This window comes from Maniola jurtina, chromosome 14 (genome assembly GCF_905333055.1).
Source record: "Maniola jurtina chromosome 14, ilManJurt1.1, whole genome shotgun sequence".
Lineage (NCBI taxonomy): Eukaryota > Metazoa > Arthropoda > Insecta > Lepidoptera > Nymphalidae > Maniola > Maniola jurtina.
Genome location: NC_060042.1, coordinates 13,391,280 through 13,417,805, shown reverse-complemented (window position 1 = coordinate 13,417,805; position 26,526 = coordinate 13,391,280). Strand labels below are relative to the sequence as shown.

General features: G+C 36.7%; 1 protein-coding gene across 1 annotated transcript in view; it reads left to right on the top strand.

Moving 5' to 3' along the window:
- LOC123872219 overlaps nucleotides 1–26,526 on the top strand; it is a 42,779-nt gene that overhangs the window by 14,361 nt on the left and 1,892 nt on the right. The window contains exons 2-4 of the mRNA XM_045916405.1: nucleotides 19,870–20,042; nucleotides 25,217–25,403; nucleotides 26,177–26,316. Coding sequence (XP_045772361.1) covers nucleotides 19,870–20,042; nucleotides 25,217–25,403; nucleotides 26,177–26,316 — 500 coding nt within the window. The remainder of the gene's footprint in view (nucleotides 1–19,869; nucleotides 20,043–25,216; nucleotides 25,404–26,176; nucleotides 26,317–26,526) is intronic.

The window sequence follows — 26,526 nt, the reverse complement described above, 5'->3', positions numbered from 1 at the left end:
ATAATATTAAATTTACTGATTACCAAGCAATCAACGCTGATCGATTTATTTTGATTATAATAATTTAAACGATTTTAATAGCATAAATAATCAACACCAATTTACATCAATAGGTACTTCTACATATTATAAAGAGGTAAATAAGTAAGTATGGATGTAGGGTAATCTCCGGGGCTAGTGATACGATTCTGAAATCTTTCGGATAGATTATTATACCTACAATGAATTATATCACGTGGATGAAGTTTATTAATTGAGCTTTTGATTGGAAATTCCTTCCAAGCGAAGCCGGGGGCATGTCAGTTAATTATGATACAAATGCAGGATAGAAACAATATAACTTTTAAGAGTAGAAGATGTTGATGAATTTTCCATTCACTTCTATTCCGAGGCTAATAGGCAATACCAAAATTGCAAATAAAGGGTTCGCAAAAACAACTCAAACGTTTTATTTTATGTATTTATTTATTTATTTAAACACTTTTTTGCTTAAAACTATGACAAATAATAAAATACAGGAAAGATTTGCAAACAAAGGGTGGCCTTATCACTGTAGTGATCTCTTCCAGGCAACCCATACATAACTAAAAATATGAAACTAAAGTTTTAATCTAAAAATATTTTAAATTTAAAGAAAATAGAGGTGCCATAGTTTGCAGTTTTTCCATCTACCCTTGATACCGCGGCGCGAACCGAACGAACCGCAACAAACTCGCTGTCAGACAAAAAGAGCCAAAAAATTCCGTTAAAACAAATCCACTGCAGTACATTTCGAGTAAGTTTAAGAATAATACAAATTTATTCTACTATAAATGCAAAAAAGGTCAGCACATACAGATGGAGTGGAGTTTAGAGTCGTCTTTTTGATGACATTTTGAGGTTTGAGACGTTAACCAGCGTTGCCAGATATTTGTTTAAAAGCGTAAAAAAGCAGGATTCTTTCGTCGAAAGCGAGAAATATTAAAACGTATGTATTCAGTACTTTTCTTCAATTACTTAGCCTTTTATTTCTCACATTATTAGGTTTATTTATACTAGAGCCCCAAAATATTTGCCAAAACAACCACAGAAAATGTGTTTTAATGAAAATAAGTTACTTTACTAAACTAATTACAATGAATAACTAACTTTCTGGTCCCTGAAATTACGCAGAATGAGTCTTCAGAGGAATAAAATAATTATAAATCATGCTATAATATAATTAAGTAAGAATTACTTATTCATATTTCGCCTGTAACTTGACAGGATTTTTTTTTGATTAAAATGAGTTCCTAATTATTCCTCTTTCATTAATTTTCTCTTAAATTATCATGCCGATGAATAGGCCTGATTTCTGCCAAAGTTACACAATGAGGCCATTTTGTTCGGCAAAGTTGAGACATTTCGAGATGAGACAAAAACTGCGGGACGGTCGATCTAAAGACGAATTTATTTGGATCGGTTATATTCTTGTTAAGATTATTGCACATTCAAGACAGGGACAAGGTCTCTCTGGTCTGGTCTGGTGAGAGGCTTCGGCCGTGGCTAGTTACCACCCCTAGATTGCATCATCACTTACCACCAGGTGATATTACATACAAGGGCTTACTTGTATTTGAATAAAATAATATGAACATTTCAACTCTCTACCTTGTATCTGTTACGGTAAACGAGATACAGCCCGCTGACGGACGCACGAAAACGGACGGACGGACGGAAAACGGTGGCTCAGTAATACCGTAGTATAGTAGTAGTAGGTCCCGTTCACACCCTTCGTCTCAGGAACCCCTAAAAATACATTTTCGTTTATAATTAAAAATCAGAATTAGGTACTTGTCAGAAATGTGCGCAAAGATTTTATTCAGCGATAAAAATAAATTGAAGCATCAAAACCTCTGTAAGGGTCGAAAGATATAATATACCTATTGTACAATTGTACATAGTAACAAATGACCCTGCGAATGATGTACTTGACTTTATATCACTATGTTCTGAGGACTACGCTTTTGGAAAAAATATCTTAGATACTAGATATTTATGTTATTTCTATGACCTATGACTTTCCCAATACATTTATTTGGAACACTTCTTTTTATCGAACTTTGAACTTCTGTTTTCTAATTTCAAAGTTATTATAACTTTACAAATGTCAGAGGGTAGTCGGGAACCGTGAAGCAGGAAGTAAGTTTGAACAAAACCGACCAAGTGCGAGTCAAACTCGCGCACCGAGGGTTCCGTACTCGGGTATTTTTTCTACATTTTGCACGAAAAATAAAAACCATTATGTATAAGAATAAACAAAAATCTGTTTCAGAATGTACAGGTAAAGCCCTTTCATATTATGATAGGCACCCCACTCGGTAAGTACAGTTATCTTACTTTGAAAATTGAAAATACTAATTAGTTGTTCATAAACCCTTTTTTTTGTGATGTTACTTACATCCAAAAATTCACGGATTTTGGTTTTATAATTACTTGTGCTTCCAAATTTCATGATTCTAGGTCAACCGAAAGTACCCTATAGGTTTTCTTGACAGACACGACAGACGGACTGACAGACAGACAACGAAGTGACCCTATAAGGATTTCTTTTTCCTTTTGAGTTACGGAACCCTAAAACCTGTAACTCACATACTATCTCTCTCTCATCTCACACACAAAATTAGTTGTTTACGAGTGGTTACCTCAAACTATTGAATAAACCATGGCACGAGTTAAGGTGTACTCTACATTCAGCTTTTCCGAATTTGCAGACTTACTGAAATTTACCAAAACACTTAAAATTTTGCGTCCAAATTCAAATTTCGTACCGAGTTTCAACAGTTTTGCCAAACTACGTGTGAAACTTTTTGTTTTTTTTTTTAAACTTTAACGTCAAAAAAGCGTTGTAAGCTTAATGAATTTACGTATGTGTGTGGCAAGTTTTTGATTCAATTATTTGGTGATTCATACTTTTAAAAAAACTGTAAATTTTATTTAAGACGAGTTTATTAGTACTCCAAGCAAACGTAATTTGGCTTTCATTATTTTTTATTTTTATTTTATTTAATAGGAAGCCAACGGTATACAAAGAAAAGTAATTATGACGACTTATATAAACTTCAATGTATACTCACTTACAGGCTAACTCAACATGCTTAATCTAAAACTTCTAAATAGAAAAACTTAACCAAGACATTCCTTGCATAAAATCTATAATAATTAAATTAATTACTCAATAAGCCAAAAGTACAATAATTCTTAAAACTAACAATAAAAACTACAATTAAGACTAACAATAGTACCCTTCAATTTCAAAATGAATCTTTAAGTATTTTATAGTAGACTTACTACTTACTTTACAATAGAATACTAACTAATCAAACTCAATGATTGTTAATACGTAGTAGGAACTAATATATTATGTCTGTGGTTTCCAGATTTCCGTTAAAATATTCAGTTTTAAAGTCACACGGTCTCCAGAAACCTTTAAACCCGTGTAACTTTAAAACTAGTAATTTTTACGAAAATCTGGCAAATCACAGACATAGACATTACTTTCTAGAACGTGTCTAGAAAATTAGATCGAGTTTGATTGGTTAATATACAAATGAGAACTAAACTACATGTCTGTGGAGCTAGTGACGGATAGACTGCCGTAAAAGCCTTTTAAGCGTCCATTATATGAACTTTCGTTAGACAAACTTCTGTGCAGAAGTCTGCATATGTGTTTTTGATTGGTCAGTAGTGAAAAATCTTCCATATCAATTCGCGATTTGTGCAATTTGTTTCAGAGAAGCTCCGTGGCAAAAAATTAAGGCGGTAATTTTAAGCCCGGGCCGTAGGCGTGTAATGTTACACGCAAATAAATTAAGTAAAATTCTTAGGAGCAAAATTCCTAATACATATTGAAGAAATATTACCAAATAGATGATAGCCCACGTCAATTTAAGTTTTTCGTCAAAAGATCGGTTTTATTAAGGTCGTGGAAATATAATGATTATATAAATGCGAAAGTGTGTTTGTTTGTTGGTTTATTGGTTTGTTTATTGATTTGAACTTCAATCACGCCATAACGAGCAACAAATCGGCGTGAATTTTTGCATGGATATAATAGGTGAGTGGAGAGTGACATATGCTACTTTTTATCTCGGATTATAATAAAAGATTTTAGTTAGTCAGTATTTAGTTCACTATAGAAATAGTATACGTAAGATGATTAAATCCATACTAATATTATAAATGCGAAAGTGTGTCTGTTTGTCTGTCTGTCTGCTACCTTTTTATGGCCCAACAGTTTAACCGATTCTGACGAAATTTGGTACAGGGTTAGCTTATATCCCGGGGACGGACATAGATATTTTTTATCCCGGAAAATCAAAGAGTTCCCACGGGATTCCTAAAAACCCATCCGCTTAACCGATGAAATTTGTTACCGAGGTAGCTTGCGTCCCTGTAATTGACATAGGCATTTTATCCCGGAAAATCAAACAGTTCCCACGGGATCTTTAAAAACCTAAATCCACGCAGACGAAGTCGTGGGCATCCTCTATCGGTTTATAAAAAGTAAATAAACTATAACTAAAACTAACTCAAAATATTGAAGATAAGTGAGACCAAACAATCCCAAATATTTTATTCACGTTAAATATACGAAAAATACTAAAAAAGAAATCATAATACACGAATTCTTTATTAAGAATGCAGGATACGTAGGAGTGAAACGTCAAATACGGGGAAAGCAAGGCGGGACAACGGCCCCGACAAAACGCGATATGAGAAAGCAAAATCATTTTGCATTTTTCCAGTTTTTTTTACGGACTTCCACGAATTTGAATATAGCTACGAGTAAATATAGAGATATCGTATTGTTACATACAGTTTTATGTGCTTTATTTTGTTTTTTCTTTTCATGTTATTTAAAATTTTTCGAACACAAGCTGCATCCATTTTAAATTTAAGATAGTAGGTGCCTAGAAGCTGATAGGCTCACATAATATGAGCAAGTGGAGGGATGAAAATGATGGATGGGTTGCGTGAAAGAGGATATTATGTACCAATGTAAAAGGGGTGGGTAATGCGTTGACGGATGACAGAAGTGAGTGGAAGAGGAAGACATATTGTGCCGACCCTTCAAACTACGGAAAGTGAACAGTGACATTTAAAAGTAGGGTGAGCGATATTTATATATTATATTCCGTAGTTTGAAATCAGCTTTAGCGTGGGATAAGGACAAGAATAAGAAGAAGATACCTAGTAGGGACTACGTCTGTGTTGGCGGGCGTGCTCTGCCTTTTTGGAGTGTTTTTTTTTTTTTTGTTAACACTGTTTGGAAAACACTCTAAAAGGGGTGCCGTGCGTCTGTCGGCGAGCGCCGACACCACGCCGACACAGACGAAGTCCATACTTGTATAGTTTCCCTAACTTGTTACAAATAACTACAAACTTGACATTGGCCAATCTTTGAAAAGCCAGACGAGAGAGAAAAAAAAGATACCTAGTAGATGATGCCCACGACTTTTTTTTCTTAATTTGATTTTTAAAATACTCTTTGATGATAATATTTTTGTATTGCGATGTTTCTAAGGATATTTTTTTAAACGTAAATAATTTCTCAAGAATTTTTTCTTGATACACGCTTTATTTTTGGTAAAACGGAATATTTAGGCGGTTCTACTCGCGCAGGCTTTTAACGTATTTTGTGCGTAAAGAATTCATAAAGCATCATGGGCACTCATTTCTCGTAAAATTGCGATATTTGGACGAGTTATGAAATTTGTTCGCCAGTTCGTTACTAAGAATGAATTTTGTAAAAATGAAGTAAGAAATACGTCTTGATTTAGGAATTTTTTCCGCCGTATACTAATGAACTAGCTGACGCCCGTGACTTCGTTCGCGTGGATACAAGTTTCTGAAATCCTGTGGGAACTCTTTAATTTTCCGAGATAAAGAGTAGTCTATGCATTCTCGTTTTCTCTAACTACATAATATAGGTATTCATGCAAAAATCACGCCGATCTGTTGCTTCGTTGAGGCATGATTGAAGGATATTCTAAAACAGGATTTTATTTATTTGTATGCAAAATAGTTTTTAATTTATCGTACACAATGTCGGGAAAAAATACTCGAGTACGGAACCCTTTGTGCGTGAGTCAATCTCGCACTTGGCCGGTTTTTTCAAATCGGCACCACGATTCTTTAGAACCAACTCTTCCATCTCTAATTACAATAAATTACAACTTGTTTATTCCTGGACATTAAAACAGAGACATAAAAAGAACAGGTCCTATTCAATTGAATGAAAGGGACATTTACATTGTACAATGCTCGCCTTTTTGTCATCTGTCAGTGCGCATTTAATCGTCATTGCTCGTGTTAAACGATGTAATCCCGGCGGCATTCCGAGTGCTAACCGGACTTGTTAGGTAATTACCTACTGGGCAAGGCTTTATTAGGCTTTACTGTGATCGCGACAACCACGCCACTTGCCCATATCCCAGATTAAGAGTACGCTTCTTACGCGCTTCTCCATACAAACGTATTATGTCTACTATTCTATTTTTTATTCTCAGATCTATAATTAAGCTACATATCGATTTATCTCTCCATGATGTATCCATCCATCCATCAGCCTGTAAGCGTCCACTGCTGGACATAGGCCTGTCCAAGAGCGTGCCACCAAACACCGTCCTCCACCATCCTCATCCACCTGCTCCCCTCCATTATCTATACCCTTAACAATATTACTGCACCTCTCTCGGGGTGAGGTGCAGTTAGAGGGAAAGGGTGATATGCACAAATAACGTCGTTTCCGTCATCCGTGGAAACCATCCACCAACGAGTTACCGAAGAAGCGGGCTCTCAAGGATAGATAAATACGGAGGTTCCGTCTGGTGACAGCAGTTCAGAATACAGTCGTCCACCCCCCTCCTCTTCCCACGGGTGTCGTACGAGGCGACTTAAGGGACTAATGGATAACGGGCTACAGCGTTCTCTGTGCTACTACCATATACTATACCATATACTACGATCACCAACCGGTCCGCCCAGCGTGGTTATTATGGGCAAATCCTCCCGTTCGGAGAGACTTTTAGTGCAGCTGAGGACTGTTAAAGGCTCTTGATAATACAGAGGTTTGATGAAGCCATCTAGACCCGAACTGGCCTTTTTTTACGTCGGGAAATCCTCATAGTTACCATCGAGATCGGGGAGGCGCGGTGGTTATGTCGGACTCTTGCCGACTAAAACCTCACGGCTTTCCGTCTCATTCGTTGTTGCTGGGCACAAGACACTAACGTATTCAACTGCAACCCAGCCAACGGCACCCGCCAAAGCAGGTCTAGCTCTGGGACAGCGCACACTTTAGACCTGAACTGACCTAACCTAATCTCATCAACCGATAGACATAGGTTACTTGCACGGACATCCACACGCCACGGTCTTGCGCCTGAATCCAACTTTCTTCGACTATTACTTTCATGTCTTCAGTTGTGTACCTTTGACTTAGGGGTCTACCAATGCTGCGCTTTCTGGTGCTAGGTCGTCATTCTAGCACCTTGGGCCCCCAACTAGTATAAAGCGTAATCTGAGCGTACTCGGCCCGTTAGATAGATAATAACGGCGAAGCTTTAATTCCGACTGAATTATTATAATTCAGTTTCCAATTTATTTTGAATATAATATTTCTAGGTCAGTGATTTAGATTTGTGATTAATTTCAATTTAAATATAATTTCAAACAGTCAAATTTTAATAACAAATTTAAATTATATAATATAATAATTATTTATTAATTTACCACTACCCACTACACTTACCATTACCCACAGTCGACATCAAACGAGTCGCAGGGAGCCGCTGGATTGAGGCGGCGCAAAACCGTGGTGTGTGGAAGTCCCTTCAAGAGACCTATGTCCAGCAGTGGACGATTATCGGTTGATAATGATGATGATGATGAATTTACCACGTAGGTACCTAATCTAACACGTTTATACCGTCATCGCCATCATTATCCTAAAGCCGGCTCACTACTAAGCACATGTCTCCTCTCAGAATGAGAAGGGCTTAGGCCATAGTCTGCCACGCTGGCCAAGTGCGGAATGGTAAACTTCACATGCCTTTGAAAATTTTATGGAAAACCCTCAGGCGTGCAGGTTTCCTCATGATCCTTTAAAAAAAATATTGGTTAAAAGCTCCAGCCTTAAAGAAATCATGGAGTCTTAAAATGTATATTTAAAATATTCATTAACAAATTACGACAAGAATATACCTACCTACAAATAAATAAATTAAGAAAAAATGCTCGAGGAATAATCCTTATGAATATCAACTACAGTATTTTCAATGTAATAATCTAAAAAGCTTTTATCCAAATGTTCAAAGTGAAATTGTAATTAGCGAAATTCACAGACTGTTGAAAAATGAAAATAGAGGAAAAAAATAATACTCATGCAGGGCATTATACAAAATGTTAACAAAATTGCTTTACACAAAAGTAATGCACGTCCTTTATACGCGAGCTGAAAATTCTGGGAGTAAAACATCAACTTACTTGGTAGAAAAAAAAGCAAGGCGAATGATATTGATTTAGGGACACCAAAGATACACACCATCATCAAAATTATTAACCGATAGATGCTCGCTGTTGGACATGGTTTCTTGTAGAAACTTCCACAATCCACACGCCACGGACTTGCCCCGCCGCGCTGTCATACAGTGGAGATAAAAATTTGAAAGTTAAGTAAAAGTTGCATACCTACCTAGAAAGTGTCTAGACGGCCACAAAATAGTCGTACCCACTTTCCACAGAAAGTCAGGGTGTTTCCTACTTCTTCATTTTTTGTAGCTGATCCTGCGATTTCGTTTAATCGATTTTTTTAATCCCGTCACATTTTTAAAAAATCGCAGAGCGAGAGATTTATAAAATTCAAAATTCAATTCAAAATTCAAATTATTTTTATTCAATTAAACTTTTACAAGTGCTTTTGAATCGTCAAAATAATCTACCACTGGTTCGGAATGCTGTTCCTACCGAGAAGAACCAGCAAGAAACTCGGCGGTTGCTCTTTTCAAATGTACAATTTACAATAATATGCCATACTGTATACAAGCAATTGCAGCGCCGTGTATTGCTGGAGCGCATCAAATCCAAGCTTTTTTGTCATTTACATAATCTTCGATTGTATAATAAGCTTTTTTCAGGAGCATACTTTTAATAGATTTTTTAAACTTGTGTAAAGGCAAGTCCAAAATTGATTGTGGAATTTTATTATAAAATATTACACTCATTCCCACAAACGATTTTCCAACTTTCCTGAGGCGGAGCGTAGGATATGCGAGCCTATCACGGTTTCTAGTTTGCCGGTCGTGGAAATCACCGATTTTTTTGTGACCGATATTTTGTGATGTGTCACCGATTTATAAAATCTATATCCACGCGCATGAAATCCCAGTCATCATCATAGCTTAGGTCTTTAAATATGTATATTGTATACCCATGCGAAAAATCATGTCAATAAGTTCTTCCGTTACGACGTAATTGAAGAACAAACCAACAAAGCAAATATACCAGTATACACATTCACATATACACATTCGCTTTTAAAAATTATGAGTTGAGTGGTGATTTTAGGGATTTCTAAATAACTGTGTATCTTTGGGTTATGTATATCAGTGACTTACAACGACAAAATCCGATATGAGAAAACGAAACCATTCAGAGTTTCTCCCGTTTCCAGTTTTTACGAACTTTTCTCAGGGATGTAAAGTAGGTACGGGGACATTTCAAGGGTATTGTTATGCTAATTCATGAATACGTATTCAATTTTATATGCAGATTAAAGTTTCTTTTTTGTTTTTCTTTACTTTTGTTTTTTATTATAAGTATCTACGTAATACTGAAAACTTTTATATTTATCTTTTGAATCTATTAAAAGTCCTGACTCCCACTCACTGGCTGACTCAATAACGTCCAGCCCAAACCTTTGGACCTAGAAAGCTGAAATTTCCCTGAAGTTTCCCTTCATAATGCAGACAAGAAATGTTTCTTCGTGTTCATGCTAGCGAACCAATGTTATAGTCAATTTTTAAAATAAAACGGTTAAAATGTATTCTTTATATGAATGTATGAAAAAATACAAAATCACTAAGTATTTTCCTAAATTTTTGGTTGTTCTAAACAGAATAACGAATAAAATGTACAAAGATATTGTTACAAATAGATTCCTGGGGAAATACATTCAAATCCTTTGTTAAAATCTTCCTATAGAAAATATTTTTTTTGTGGTTTACAATGTACGACTTCGTTCTTTCATTTTATCTTTTTAGACGTTCGTAAAATTTCCTTTGTTTTTCATTTGATAGGATATATTATTTTCTGAAACGAATTCAACTGTTAGTACATAATTATAGCACAGGGACTTTTCGATCTTGTCCCCCTCCTTCACCATTTTACCACCAAACCACAATTCCAGCCTTATGTCGTCGACATTCTATCTACACCCACGAAACGTTTTGCGTCATCATTCCTCATAATATGCATGGCTACGATTTGAACTTTGGAGTATTCTTCCGCGATCTGTGTTTCCTACCAATTACAATCCGGGTATCTTTAAAACAAGAGTGGATACTGAACCTTCTAAGTCGTCCCATCTTAGGCCACATCATCACTTTCCATCAGGTGGGATTGTGGTCAAGCGCTTGGCTATAATGAATAAAAAAATAGCATATTTTTGGTGTGGCGACAGCCTATGGGGCCTACTTAGGTGCTCTTCTATTCGGGAGTTCGGGGGTTCAAACCTGGAGCACTCACCTCTAACTTTTCGGAGCTATGTGTGTTTTAATCAATGAATATATTACTTACCTTTACGACGAAGGGAAACATCACGATGAAACTTCTATGCCTGATGGTTCTTCATAATGTCCTTAAAAATTGGGCTTGACGTGATTTTTCTAATGGATATATCTAATTAAATATATAGGGACTGATATAGGCTACTTTTTATCGCGGGAAATCACAATTCCTCACTAAATCCACGTGGACGAAGTCGCGGGAATTATCTTGTAGGTAAATGGATAAATTGTAGATTTTATTCGCAAAGTAAAATTAAAGCACTAGTCAGAAACAGCAATTTCACACGGCATGCCTTTGACAGAAAACTTTATTTGAATATAAAAGTTTCTATTTTATTTTATTTTTAACGGATTTAAAACAGGAGATTCTCAATTTGCTGCGTATTTTTTAGCTTTCATTTAACTTGTTAGTTTCGAATGTTGTGTTTCGGTTGAAATTGGTAACTAATTTTTTAAGCCATTTCCTAGTTTTCGTAGTTTGATGATAATTGTAACAATATAACAGATATAACGATATATTTTTAGTATACAGTATGCATTGTATTTCCTAGGCCTGTAGGTTTTCCAAAATGTGTTAAATTGCTTCGTTTAAAACAACGAGCACAAAGTTGGGCCTTTTTTGATAGAAAAATACAAATCTTTGAGCCCGTGTAATTTTAAAACTATATATTTTTAGAGAAATCTAGGAAATCACTGGTACAGATATTAGGTTCTAGAATGTGTTTGCAAAATTTCATAGTCTATGGTTGCTTAATATTCAACTGAGAAACAAACATTGAATGACGAGCGATAATAAAATGTAATATCATTTAGCCCAGCCAGGGTATAATCCAAACTATTTTAGGCAAGAGACCAAAATTAACTGATACCTCAGACCACCATAACCAAATTAGTTTGAAAATTCTATCCTTATTTTTTTCCCTGTATCGTCATCATCATTAGCCCATCGCTGGTTGACACTTTCGCTCAGAGGAGAGGGGTTTGGCCATATGGCCAAACTCCACCACCACCACGCTCCTTCGACCACGCTGACCAAGTGTGAATTGGCAGACTGTTATAGTTGATATGTTGCAGCCTGGTGGTGATTCCAATTTTGTTTTTTTTTCATGGAAATTGTATTTTTTGTAATGTTAATAAGATTTTTAAACAGCGTTACGTATCTTGGGTTCGTATATCAACGGAGGCGCTTTATGAATTCTTTATGTACAAATGAGCGTTAAAAGCCTCGGCCCGAAGAAATAGCCCGCGGCCTCCTGAATATTACATCAAGTAAAACATAAGGTCTTCTTCAAGGAAATTTCGCAAGAAACAGGTTAACTTCAGGTAAAATTTTATGCGGAATTTTAAATTTTATGAAAATTTTTCCTATATAAACGCGCTAAATAGGTGAAAACAGAAAAATTAAATGGAGTATACGCATCAATATTACTTATTCATCAACAAGTGTAAATTAAAAATTTATAACACCCCCGACGATCCAAAGTATTTGAGTTTTCCAAAACATCATTTTCAAATAAATAATTATGTATTTAGGCAACGTCCATCTTGACAGCTTGACATTTGTCAATTGACATAATATTATGAACCTAACGGTTATCTAACCTTATTTTCTACAAGAAAACTAGAAATGAGCTGATAACTCTTAAACGGCTGAACCAATTTTTTTAGATTATAGCTAAGAACACTCTCGATCAAGCCACCTTTCAAACAAAAAAAACTAAATTAAAATCGGTTTATTCGTTTGGGCGCTACGATGCCACAGACAGATACACAGATACACAGACACACAGATACACACGTCAAACTTATAACACCCCTCTTTTTGGGTCGGGGGTTAAAAATATGGAAGTTTTAGCAAAGTGGAGATAAATTTTTTGAACTGATTAGGGACTAGGGAGCCATGTAAGGCTCGTCCTTACCCTAAACCGACGAACTCGCCCTTAAAACCCTAAAGAATCATCTAAAGTTATTATTTTTGCAGTCTTTTTTTTTATTCGATGATATTTAGCTATAATTTAGCTTTTGACTGGGATCTCACCGGATTATGATTAGCTATGACGTTGGAGTCTATGAACAAAAGAAATATTGCGGAATTAAATTATAACGGAGTATTGAGTTATGGTCTTGAGTATAATAGGCGCTATAATATTTAATAAATAATAAAAAACCAAGATGGCAACCATTCAAACTTAAACATTAAAAAGTAAGTGCATAATGTTATACGATGATGGTACCTACATAGTGTAGGTACGGTGGTACGGAACCGTTTGTATGCGAGTGTGCTTCGCACTTGACCATTTTTTATGCATAACCATTCCATACAATATTGTAAATGCGAAAGTGTGTCTGTCTATCTGTCTGCTAGTTTTTTTAGGGTTCAACAGTTTAACCGATTTGTATGAAATTTGGTATAGAGGTAGTTTTGCATCCTGGAAATTGTCAAGCAACTTTTTATCTCGGAAAATCAAAGTTCCCACGGGATATTTATTAAACCTAAATCTACGCGGATGAAGTCGCGGGCATCATCTAATATATATTCCATCAACTTGCAACCCCATAAACATAAACTTCGACCCACATAATATCGCTTCGTCTCGGCTTTTAACAAATTTCTTATCTGGGTTAAGCCCGGGCTTACACTGGTAATTACTTTCGCATGCACCCGAGCGAAACTTAAACTCCTTCTGTACGCGGCTTAATTTCTCGGCTTTAGAATCTGTGTACAGTCAGTCAAGTTGATAATATTTAAATATTATCATAATTATGTTTTGCTTCGTCGACTTCGTCTGCGTGGATTTAGTTTTAATAAATATCTCGTGGGAACTTTGATTTTCCGAGATAAAAAGTTGCTTATGTCAATTTCCGGGACGCAAGCTACCTCTGTACAAACATATAAATGGGTTAAACGGATGGACCTTTAAGAATACCGTGGGAACTCTTTGATTTTCCGGGATAAAAAGTAGCTTGTGTCCTCCCCGGGATGTAAGCTAACTATGTACCTTTCATCAAATTCGGTTAAATGGTTGGGCCGGGTAAAGCTAGCAGACAGACAGACATACACTCTTGCGCATTTTTATTATGGTGGATAGTATGGATGAATGGAAAACCCTTTCATATTATTACAAAGCAATTAGTACATTTTCCGTCCTCAAAAGAGCGATCTACCAAACAACTACAAAACTAAAATTATAAACACGCACACAAACAGATACTTAATTGACGCGGTAAAGGAAATTTGTGAAAAGCAAAAATAATATTTTATGTACTAAAACATTATGAAAAGCTTTCAGTGAAATTCGTTACACGTGCGACAGTATATTAATGTGTCAACTTTAACTTCAATGTTTTTGCTTGTTATGTTCGCATGTTGGTAAAACAAGTAGTAACTTGTTTGAAACAAATTTCATTAATGATTCAGTTCTCAACAAAAATGTTTGCTAAATTTTGATAGTTTTAATACATTTTGGTTGTTCAATAGATATTTGTGTCACAAGGGGCCTTTTGATCCTCGGGACGTTAAATTGTATTCAGAGCGAAGCGAAGGATTCTAAAGTAGAATTCCTGAGTTCTAGGAATTCAAATTACACACTATTTTTATCACTACCGTATGGATAGACATTATATTGAAAGTTTAAATAAAACACAAATAATTATGAAAAAATTACACATTTATATTGTATGGGATACATTTCGAGAATTCGTGAACTAGAGCAGAAGAGAAAGCTCTTACTCTCTTAAGAACAAAGTTAAATTTTGTTCTCGCCTAGTTTTCACTATTTCCTATTGCCAATTTGCATTTTTTGAATAGATACGAGTATGGCGAAAAAAATTGACAGGCAGTAAAGATTGCCAACTGACGCGGACTTAAAAACTATATCATTGTATTATAGTATCTACTAATAAAAATTAAAATTTCATAATTTGTAAACTAAACACATTATGTAGTTTAGTTTTTTAACCCCCGACCCAAAAAGAGGGGTGTTATAAGTTTGACGTGTGTATCTGTGTATCTGTGTATCTGTGTATCTGTGTATCTGTGTATCTGTGTATCTGTGTATCTGTGTATCTGTGTATCTGTGTATCTGTGTATCTGTGTATCTGTCTGTGGCCTCGTAGCGCCTAAACGAATGGACCGATTTTAATTTAGTTTTTTTTGTTTGAAAGGTGGCTTGATCGAGAGTGTTCTTAGCTATAATCCAAAAAAATTGGTTCAGCCGTTTGGAAGTTATCAGCTCTTTTCTGGTTTTCTTATTACTTTTATCCCAGGACCACCAGAGATTACGTATTTTTTGACACAGGAAATATATACGATTGAGTACTGTTAGTAAGTACTAAGAAAGCATGCCTAGCCTACGTGCTAGCTTGCTTAGACGGCCAATTTTCAGGTATCTGATAATCAAGGCACATAAAAACATTACTTACCTCACGTAAATTCGCCAAACTGATTTTTACGTATATTTTAGGCAATATCCTTAAAAATATGTCGCCAATACTCCCAGACACTTCCCGCGTCGGCCGTATTGCTTTGCAGACGCTTTAAAGCTCCCAAAATAAGTAATTACTTAACTGCACGTAAATTCTGATGCTCCATTTTTATATATGTCCACCAGACAACTATTTTAAAACCTTTTACAAGAAGACAGACCGATCCAGAGGGCCAATCATCCCCTAAATTCAATTTTAATGCCTCTGTGGGTTTGAGCGCGAGGGCATCATTATCTACGCGCATGAGAATGAGTAAGACATGTATTAGGATATATTGACGTCTCTCACTCTCTTATAGTTTATTTATGTCAATTAATTATTAATATTAAAAAAAAACTGCTAAAAATTAAAAAAATTGGGGAATTTACGTGAGGTAAGTAATGTTTTTATGTACCTTGATTACCTGATACCTGAAAATTGGCCGTCTAAGCAAGCTAGCAGGTCTGTAGGCATGCGTTCTTAGTACATAGTAACACTACTCAATCGTCCACATTTCGTTCGTCAGAAAATACGTGACGGCTGGTGGCCCTGGGATCTTTCACTATTGTAACAGAGGTTCCAATTGGCAAATGTCAAGTTGTCAAGATGGACGTTGCCTAGATACATAATTATTTATTTGAAAATAATGTTTTGGAAAACTCCGATACTTTGGATCGTAGGCGCGGAGTTTCTAATTTATAAAATATTATAATCACAGTTAAACGAGAAAACATCAATTCAATTATAATATCCAACAGTCAACCAAAGGCCACGAACAATCAACCCAAACCCAAACCATAGTCAAATTATTTTTAGGGTTCAGTAGGTATCTGTAGAAAAAAAAAAGATGTTGTAGGTAGCCTCGACTGTTGTAGTCGCGTAGGTGTGCATGACACCATTAAATATCGTAGGAGGCGATGACCCTCCGCGCGGCTGAGGTTCCCGCATCGTAGTCGCTTTGTCGCGCAGGTTTGGATGATGCATTAGGCGCACCTTCTTTTTATTTTATCTGCTTGAACTCAGCTTATTTACTTTGACAAAATACGTTTAAAATTCATCATCATCAGGATCAACCCATCGCCGGCTCACTACTGAGCACAAGTCTCCTCTCAGAATGAGAAGCTACCACACTGGCCAAGCACGTATTGGCACACCTCACGCACCTTTGAGTTGAGAGATGCTTGAGAGTTGGCATTATGGCCAACTCTCAAGCATGCAGGTTTCCTGACGGTGTTTTCCTTCACCACTTCGTTGTCTGTCTGTGTGTCATCTTTCAAGAGAATCAAAACTTATAAATTGGGTACTTCCCGTTTACGTAGAATCATGAAAGGCAGGTAGCAATATCTTATAGCCCAAGCACTCTACTCCTGTGGCCCAAGTAAAGAGAAAAATCCGACAACTGAATTGTCAATACATAAAAAAAAACTTGTACGGAACTCTTCATGTGTGAGGCAGACTCGCACTTGACCGGTTTTTGAAAGTTATGTCAAATAAAAATTTGACATGCAATAACAAACAAAATGAAATACAAGCCACTTTTTTCCTTATTTCATCGGGTGAAAGTCGATTTCAATTTAATCGTAGGTATATCTTGAAAAGCGAACTATTATACGACTACGTAAAATGGGTACATTTTTAAAGCAACGACATGTTAGAAACAGATATTTCGTTTTGGTCATGTTAAACTATGTGAGTCATTCAGATAATTCTTGATTTAGTGATGTTCGGTCAAAAATATTTCATGGAACGTATAATTAACATAACATTGATGTTACTTTTGAAGAGATATTAGCTGCCTTATTGGATTTATATTATTATAGAAATTGGGTTTTAGAATGGCACAAATAAACGGTAATTTATGAATAAAGTTTAAAAAGCGTGAAATAAAAATTAAATTAAAAATTTAAAAAACCCCCGACACATAAACCTCTAAAAAGTAAAAAAATAATAGGTAAATATGTATGGGCCCTTTAAGAATAGTATAAATAGTAAAGTTTTATCCAAGCTTTCGTTGCGTCGGGGGACCGCTAAAGACTATTCTTTCTACAACAGATGACTTTCATAGTTTATCATAGGTAGCGGTCCCCTGGCGCAACGAGCGCTTGGATAAAACTTTACTATTTATACTATTCTTAAAGGGCCCATACATATTTACCTATTATTTTTTTACTTTTTAGAGGTTTATGTGTCGGGGGTTTTTTAAATTTTTAATTTAATTTTTATTTCACGCTTTTTAAACTTTATTCATAAATTACCGTTTATTTGTGCCATTCTAAAACCCAATTTCTATAATAATATAAATCCAATAAGGCAGCTAATATCTCTTCAAAAGTAACATCAATGTTATGTTAATTATACGTTCCATGAAATATTTTTGACCGAACATCACTAAATCAAGAATTATCTGAATGACTCACATAGTTTAACATGACCAAAACGAAATATCTGTTTCTAACATGTCGTTGCTTTAAAAATGTACCCATTTTACGTAGTCGTATAATAGTTCGCTTTTCAAGATATACCTACGATTAAATTGAAATCGACTTTCACCCGATGAAATAAGGAAAAAAGTGGCTTGTATTTCATTTTGTTTGTTATTGCATGTCAAATTTTTATTTGACATAACTTTCAAAAACCGGTCAAGTGCGAGTCTGCCTCACACATGAAGAGTTCCGTACAAGTTTTTTTTTATGTATTGACAATTCAGTTGTCGGATTTTTCTCTTTACTTGGGCCACAGGAGTAGAGTGCTTGGGCTATAAGATATTGCTACCTGCCTTTCATGATTCTACGTAAACGGGAAGTACCCAATTTATAAGTTTTGATTCTCTTGAAAGATGACACACAGACAGACAACGAAGTGGTGAAGGAAAACACCGTCAGGAAACCTGCATGCTTGAGAGTTGGCCATAATGCCAACTCTCAAGCATCTCTCAACTCAAAGGTGCGTGAGGTGTGCCAATACGTGCTTGGCCAGTGTGGTAGCTTCTCATTCTGAGAGGAGACTTGTGCTCAGTAGTGAGCCGGCGATGGGTTGATCCTGATGATGATGAATTTTAAACGTATTTTGTCAAAGTAAATAAGCTGAGTTCAAGCAGATAAAATAAAAAGAAGGTGCGCCTAATGCATCATCCAAACCTGCGCGACAAAGCGACTACGATGCGGGAACCTCAGCCGCGCGGAGGGTCATCGCCTCCTACGATATTTAATGGTGTCATGCACACCTACGCGACTACAACAGTCGAGGCTACCTACAACATCTTTTTTTTTTCTACAGATACCTACTGAACCCTAAAAATAATTTGACTATGGTTTGGGTTTGGGTTGATTGTTCGTGGCCTTTGGTTGACTGTTGGATATTATAATTGAATTGATGTTTTCTCGTTTAACTGTGATTATAATATTTTATAAATTAGAAACTCCGCGCCTACGATCCAAAGTATCGGAGTTTTCCAAAACATTATTTTCAAATAAATAATTATGTATCTAGGCAACGTCCATCTTGACAACTTGACATTTGCCAATTGGAACCTCTGTTACAATAGTGAAAGATCCCAGGGCCACCAGCCGTCACGTATTTTCTGACGAACGAAATGTGGACGATTGAGTAGTGTTACTATGTACTAAGAACGCATGCCTACAGACCTGCTAGCTTGCTTAGACGGCCAATTTTCAGGTATCAGGTAATCAAGGTACATAAAAACATTACTTACCTCACGTAAATTCCCCAATTTTTTTAATTTTTAGCAGTTTTTTTTTAATATTAATAATTAATTGACATAAATAAACTATAAGAGAGTGAGAGACGTCAATATATCCTAATACATGTCTTACTCATTCTCATGCGCGTAGATAATGATGCCCTCGCGCTCAAACCCACAGAGGCATTAAAATTGAATTTAGGGGATGATTGGCCCTCTGGATCGGTCTGTCTTCTTGTAAAAGGTTTTAAAATAGTTGTCTGGTGGACATATATAAAAATGGAGCATCAGAATTTACGTGCAGTTAAGTAATTACTTATTTTGGGAGCTTTAAAATATATTGGTTATAAAACTAAAATATAAAAATATATCGCTTGGATAAAACTTTACTATTTATACTATTCTTAAAGGGCCCATACATATTTACCTATTATTTTTTTACTTTTTAGAGGTTTATGTGTCGGGGGTTTTTTAAATTTTTAATTTAATTTTTATACATCTATCGGTACTCCGACCTCAATTAACATTATCATGTCGGATTACAAATCAAAATAATCATGTAAACCACTATAATGACTAATGAGGCTTACACTGGCTACGTTAACCTCGTTGATTGGCCAGACTAAAGGTCGCTGCATATTGTAAGGTTAATAAAAGGTGTAATAATATGTAACGTGTTTTTTCACGTCCCGGACGGGACGGGAGGATTTCTCGAACTACTATGATGGATAACTTGAAAAAAGACGGGGCGGGACGTTCCAGTTGTCCATTAGTAGTTCAAGAAATTCTCCCGTCCCGTCCGGGACGTGAAAGAACACGTTACGTATGCAGCGACCTTAATTTGCTGACCGAGGTATGGATGAATCATAATAAAATTGTTTATTTTTCTTTGTCCAGTGATAGTGACAGCGCACAACATCACGTACCTAGAGGTGCCGCAGTATGGCGACCCGCGGCGCGACGGCGACCTCGTCTGCCACTACGTGAGCGAGAAGGGCGACCCGCCGCTCCACTCCGTCAAGTGGTACCGCGACAACAACGAGATCTTCCGGTTCACGCCTGGACAACAGGTAAACTAACCGACCAATCCCCTATGTTTCTTCTTCAAGCTACTCGACATTGGCGAAGTGCATTGTGCTGGGTAGGCGCTATAGCCACTAATCAAGGAAATCGTCAACAGGTAAGGTAGTCTTCCTAGAAGTTCTACTTTCTAATCCCATCAATCACACAATCAGATTGTTTGCGTCCACTGCTGGACCATAGGTCGTCCCGAGAGTGTGGGACGACCTCCGACCCGTTGGACTGACGACCTTAAGAGGATACCGCGAAGTGGATGAGGAAGGCGGAGGATCGTGTGTGGTGGGCGGTGGCGCGCTCTCGGGAAGGCCTAATTCCTATGGAAGAGGCATATAGACATTTTTGTCATACATTTGAAGTGCATATCATGCATGCATGAAGTGAATCATGTGTGTGTATTTTTTATTAGTAGGGTCAGCCATAGCACGAACTTTTCAAGCAAAGTACGTGACAGGTCAAGATGGCAATCGGCACACCCGCACAGGCCCCTCCCGCCCTCGCTAACCACGTGCGGGATAGCGCGTTGATTTCCCTATTCTATAAAAGTCTTCTTTGATCCAATGAATTCGTTCTGACATGACACAACGGATGTAACATAAACTTATTACCGTGGATGTAACAATATATTTTCCATTTTCCCTGAAATCATTAATTAAACCACAGATGCTTCACCTCAAAATTCATATCCAAACAAACATTTATAGCTCTCCCTATCGATATAATTTATTATATTATTTGTGGTGCACACACAATAAATCAAAATGTCGAATAAATTAATTGTTATTCATATATTCTTAAACAAATCGCCCACCTGTTGTGCCGGGGCGCATGAAATGGCGTGAAGCGTTATGTTTAACGTGTATCTTAACTTTTAACGACCCATTGGGGAAAATATTTATGTTTTATGCCCATTGTTGGCTATAATATAAGTGAGCGAGATAGTACACGATTTTATAATATTGTAAATAAGAAGCTTTCGCTTTTAACGGATATTGCATGCACCTCTCAGCTTTTCTTGTTTAGATATTGCATATAGGTTCTCTCGGTGTATTCCTCTACTAAGAAAGGATAGGTCCAGAACTAAGCATAAAACGTGAGAGAGATAGATTTATTCAATTTAAGAGGGCTCTCTCCGTCACTCGTTTCATACAATCGTAGTTCCAATTTCATTTGAATATTAAGCAACCAAAGTCCATGAAATTTTGCAGACATATTCTAGAAACTAATATCTATGTCTATGGTTTTCCAGATTTCTGTTAAAATATTCGGTTTCAAAGTTACGCGGTCTTAAAAAATTTCATACAAATCTTTGAGCCCCTGTAATTTTAAAACTACATATTTTTAGAAAAATCTAAAACACCACAGACAGTTTCTAGAATAGGTCTGCATTTCATGGACTTTGGTTGCTTAATATTCAAATGAAATTGGAACTACGATTGAATGAAACGAGTGACGGAGAGAGCCCTGTTAATGCGCCGAAAAAGAAAGAAAGAAACAAAATAATTTTTATTCTCTTTACAAAGTGAATATAATTATTTTGTTTCTTTCTCATTACATCATGTACAACATGAGATAGGTAAGTATATACATCAGGATCAGTCGTTTTAAAAATAAACTGTTTAGCCAAAACCAATTAGGTATATACTAAATATTTTTGAAAATTGTAATGATATAAGTACGTAATAAAAAACTACAGAAAAATTAATTACCGCTTCCAGTTAAAACTAAAAAATCTAATTTCGAGCAGTTTTCGGTTTTTTTTGCTATCGAGGAAATGGATCCAATGAGTTTAGATTAAATACCCAAAAACTCATATTGAAACGTTAAAGCTATTTGAATTTATAGTTTTGAAATGAAAAGCTTTCAAAAGTCGCAAAATTTTGTATATGGACCGGACCAATAGCAGAGTGAACTAGAGTGAGACAACTCTCGGTTTGATCCTAAATCGACGATATGTCAAAAATATTTGGCTATGGGTGACGTGAAATCCAAGAAAAATAGGCGATTCACAGGCTACCTAGCGTCAACTGTAGGAACATTTGACGCCTGCCACTGACGTCCAACCCTCGATGTTTTGTTACTAGTTCTCTAAGCCCTAATTCATACGAGCGTTATAAAAGCGTTGCGTTAAAACCCGGTGTTGGCGGGTATTAACGTTCCTCGTATGAATGAGGCGTAACTGTCCTAAGCTGCGCTAAAGGGCCGTTAAAAATCCATCTGAGTGAAGGCGGACGTATAAGTTATACTCTATCCGCGGAAAGAAGTTAGTATAGCGCTCTCTCTGTTACGTAATTCCATACAAATGATAGAGAGAAAAATCTCAGTGGGCGCCAACCATTTTGTGTCAGCAACCAATCACAAATCTCTATGTTTTCTAATTGAATTTCGAATGTTTTTTGAAAACATGTTTGTGATAATGTGTGACTCAAAATGGTTACATCCAACTGAGATTTTTCTCTCTATCATTTGTATGGGATTACATAACAAAGAGAGCGCTATACTAACTTCTTACTGCTGGTAGAGTATAGTTATAGTTATTATATAAAAGCACTGAAATCCCTGTATTTATAATGTTCTTTTGAACATGTCCGAGTAACTACTACAAATACCTCCATAATGTAAAGTAAACTTTGCCTGAGGCCTGAGGGTAGAAATCATAAAAACTACGAATAAGTACAGAAACCAAAAAATATGTATGGAGGAGAGAAAATAAGTGAAAATATGCTACTGAAACATATTCTCGAGTGAGTGTTGGTTTTTCTACAAGCGGGCAAAAGCCTTTGGTAATTTTTAATTTTAAAATTGCTCCCCTCTCAATTTATAATAGTTGAAGAGACGTTGGCAAATTCTTAAAAGATGCTTAATAAAAAAATATTTTGTAAATTCCAAGTTTGTGGTAAGAATGATGTTTTAGAGTATTTAATAGCATAGTGGTTAAGATGTTAGCCTACTATTCGAGGAGCCGGGGGTTCAATACCGGGCACGCTACTCTAACTTTTCGGAGCTAAGTACATTTTAAGCAATTAAATATCGTGAGAAAACTGCAGACAGCATCATCACTTATCACCCGGTGAAATCGTAGTCAAGGGCTAATTTGTAATGGAATAAAAAGACAGAGAAGGACGAGATTCTGGCCATTCTAGTTTTCCAAGGTCAGAGGAAGAAGGAGGAAACGATACTTAAATCTTATATCAAGCACCTACTTAAAAGTTTCACCATCTCTTGGGCATTAGCTATTTACACTCGCCAGGGTATTTCTCGATGTTTTCAGAAAACTGTGTTCACTCACTGGCCGATTGAAAGCGATAATTAATTGGAAGACTTTGCTTGATTAATTGTATGGATCTGAAGCGAAGGAAATGTTTGATTTACTAAAATATTGCAGCTTTTACAAATTTATTTTTTGGCTTTAAAAAAACGGAGTGGATCGTTATGTAGCAATTTTATTATAACATGATTTGTTAAATATTTAAACCTTCTAATTGAAATGTATTTTTCATGATAAAACTGCATTAATAATTTACTTTTTATTTGAATCCTATTTATTATTGGTTATCAGCATAACTGAAATCTAGGGTGTAGGGATACGAGTTAAAAAGTAGGCAGGAGCCAGAAACAACATCGTAATTCATAGTAAAAACAACAAAGGTCAAACTTTGTAAAAATTAAGTTAATTACTTTACATAAGTAACGAAGTTATTCGGGGCCCTGTCCCTTCATAAATTATTACTTAAACAATTTGGGTAATGCCGCGACGGGTATTTCATAAACTAAGGAGAATATTTTGAGGAAGATAAATTATTAAAGCACTACCTCTTCTTATCCGATTCGCCCAGCCTATGAGGTGAAGCGTAAAGCTACGGGTACACCTGCGCATCATGAACGCGGGATGTGGGACGGGATTTTGGTATCAGGATTACATGACCTATTTGAAGAATCCGCAATATGGCGGCGCGCGACCTCATCTAAATCTGCGTCACCCGCCACTCCACTCCGTCAAGCAGATAACAATGAGATGCGGGATACAGTCGCGAAGTGACGACAGGATTCTATATGTGCACACGTCCACGAGTGTTGTAGTCGCGTAGGCATGGCACGAAACACCTGCCCTGTCATATTGTTTTTTTTTTTTTTTTTTTTTTTTTTAATTAAGTATAGCTAGTGTCACTCGGGACAATGTAAGGATTTTAACAACATCTCATACAAGCAAATATGTTCAGGCATATTACGTTAGAAGTTATGGTAGAATAAAGACTTTTTCGGGCGGTTGTGTAATTTTTAAACTGAACATGAAGCTGCAAGCTAAAATGAGTTCCAGCTTGCAATTTTTTTGTTCGGAATGACTTGTCTACAATAATATTTACAGTAATCATATTATATAAACAATTATACAATTATAATATTTACACAGTGGTGTCCTCCACACACAGTTCCACAGTTGGTTTTATATCCCAAAAAAAAAACATTTACGAAAAATTGCTCTTGAGTGAAACCAGGGTGGATCAATTAGTATTCTCATACATCAACGTCAGCGTTCCATCAACAAAAACACATAAGCTTTTTTAGAGCTTTTTTATGCAGATAACAACCACAGAGCGAAGCGAAATATTTTATCAGCCGGCAGTTCTAAAAACGCTACGCTCGGGTGATAAAAAAGAAGTAATCCTCTTGTTATTTATAGAAATAGGACATGCAGACGATTTTTCGCCCGTTTTCAACGTATATTCATAATTATTCAGATACCTCCCTGGCGCAATAAATATAGAAAGATTTTTGTTGGATTTTTCTAAGATGGAAGCGGGCTAACCTGGAAGGGTTATGACAGTTTTCATTAAATCCATACTCCTTTGGTTTCTACACGGCATTGTACTGGAACGATAAAGCGCTTGACGGCACGGGTTTGCCAGTAAGGTGGTATCTAGCCACGGCCGAAGCCTTCCACCAGACCAGACCAGAAATTTAGAAATTATAAAATTCCTAACCCCTACCGGGAATCGAACCCGGGACTCCCACTGAGAAGACTACAGCGCTTACCACTGCGCCAGGGAGGCCGTTATTTTAGATCTTTATCTTTTTAACCGACTCCGAAAAAAGGGGGAGGTTCTCAATTCGTCGGAATCTTTTTTTGTTTAATATCTGCCATGTTTGAATTGTACTTTTTGTACAGCCTCCAACAAGGACCTTCAACACCACAGCCGGCGGGGTCTCTCGCGGCGCCTGCAACATGCACAGCTGCTCCATCAGCGTAGTTCTGCCCAAGAAGTACAACACCAGGATCTCGTTCACGTGTGAGGTGTCCACTGAAGGGCCGCGGTTCGCTGTCGTCAACCAGACCAAGTACTTGACTGTTGCTGGTAAGTTCGAAGTTATTTAATTTAGTTTCACAAACCCCAATACTTAAACTATCTACACTATTATACAAAGAGGTAAAGTTTGTAAGTTTGATTGTAGGGGTAATCTCTGGAACTACTAAACCAATTTTGAAAATTCTTTCACAAGTAAAAAGCTACATTATTCTTGAGTAAAATGAGCTATATTTTATTTTTCAAAAATTTGAGATCCCTACGAAAATTTTGATAAGCTACCTGTTCGAAAACGGAGCTAGTCAATAGTTTTAAATAATTTAATACTAAAAGAAGTATGATGATAGCATAGCGGTTAAAGCTACGGCCACACCTGCGCGTCATGAATGCGTGATGCGGGAGCGTTCACGATGCGAATCTATACGTGCACTTATACGTGACTTTTATAGTCGCATAGGTAAGCATGGCACCACACAGCATTAAAATCGTAGAAAGTGACCGCCGCGCGGCTGGCGCTCCCACTTCTCGCTTTGGCGCGCAGGTTTGGATGATGCTTATGACTTTAGTCTCCTGTTTGGGAGTCTACGGTTCAATTCGATCCCGCATCTCTAACTTTTCGGAAATCACTTGCTTTAAAGGTGAAAGAAAACACCGAGAGGAAACCTGCATACCTGTGAGTTCTCCAAAGCATTTTCAAACATGTTTGAAGTCTACTAATCCGTACTTAACAAGCATGGTTTCAATGGACAAGCCCTTCTCATTCTAAGAGGAGACCTGATATTAAGATGATGATGATCAAAAACAGTTTATTTCTCTTCAAACAGTAACGCTGAAAGAAGACCCAGTGATAACAGGAGCATCAGGCACCGTGCAGCTTGGAGAGGACGTGCTCCTCAACTGCTCCACCAAGCCAGCCATGCCGCCTGCCAACATCGTGTGGTACGTCGATGGGAAACCAGAGAGGGTAATTATCTTTAAACCCTATCTGTGTACCGTCGTCGTCTTTAAGGTCCCGTGCCCGAAGGTTGCCAATGGGACCCATGTATATACGTATATAATCTTCTTGAAGTAAAACCTCCTTCACGGCCCGACTTGTACCCTATTAATATAGAAACTACTTGTTGAAACCTCCACGGTACTGGCGCCTCTTGCATCAAGCATCTAGCGTTTTCCT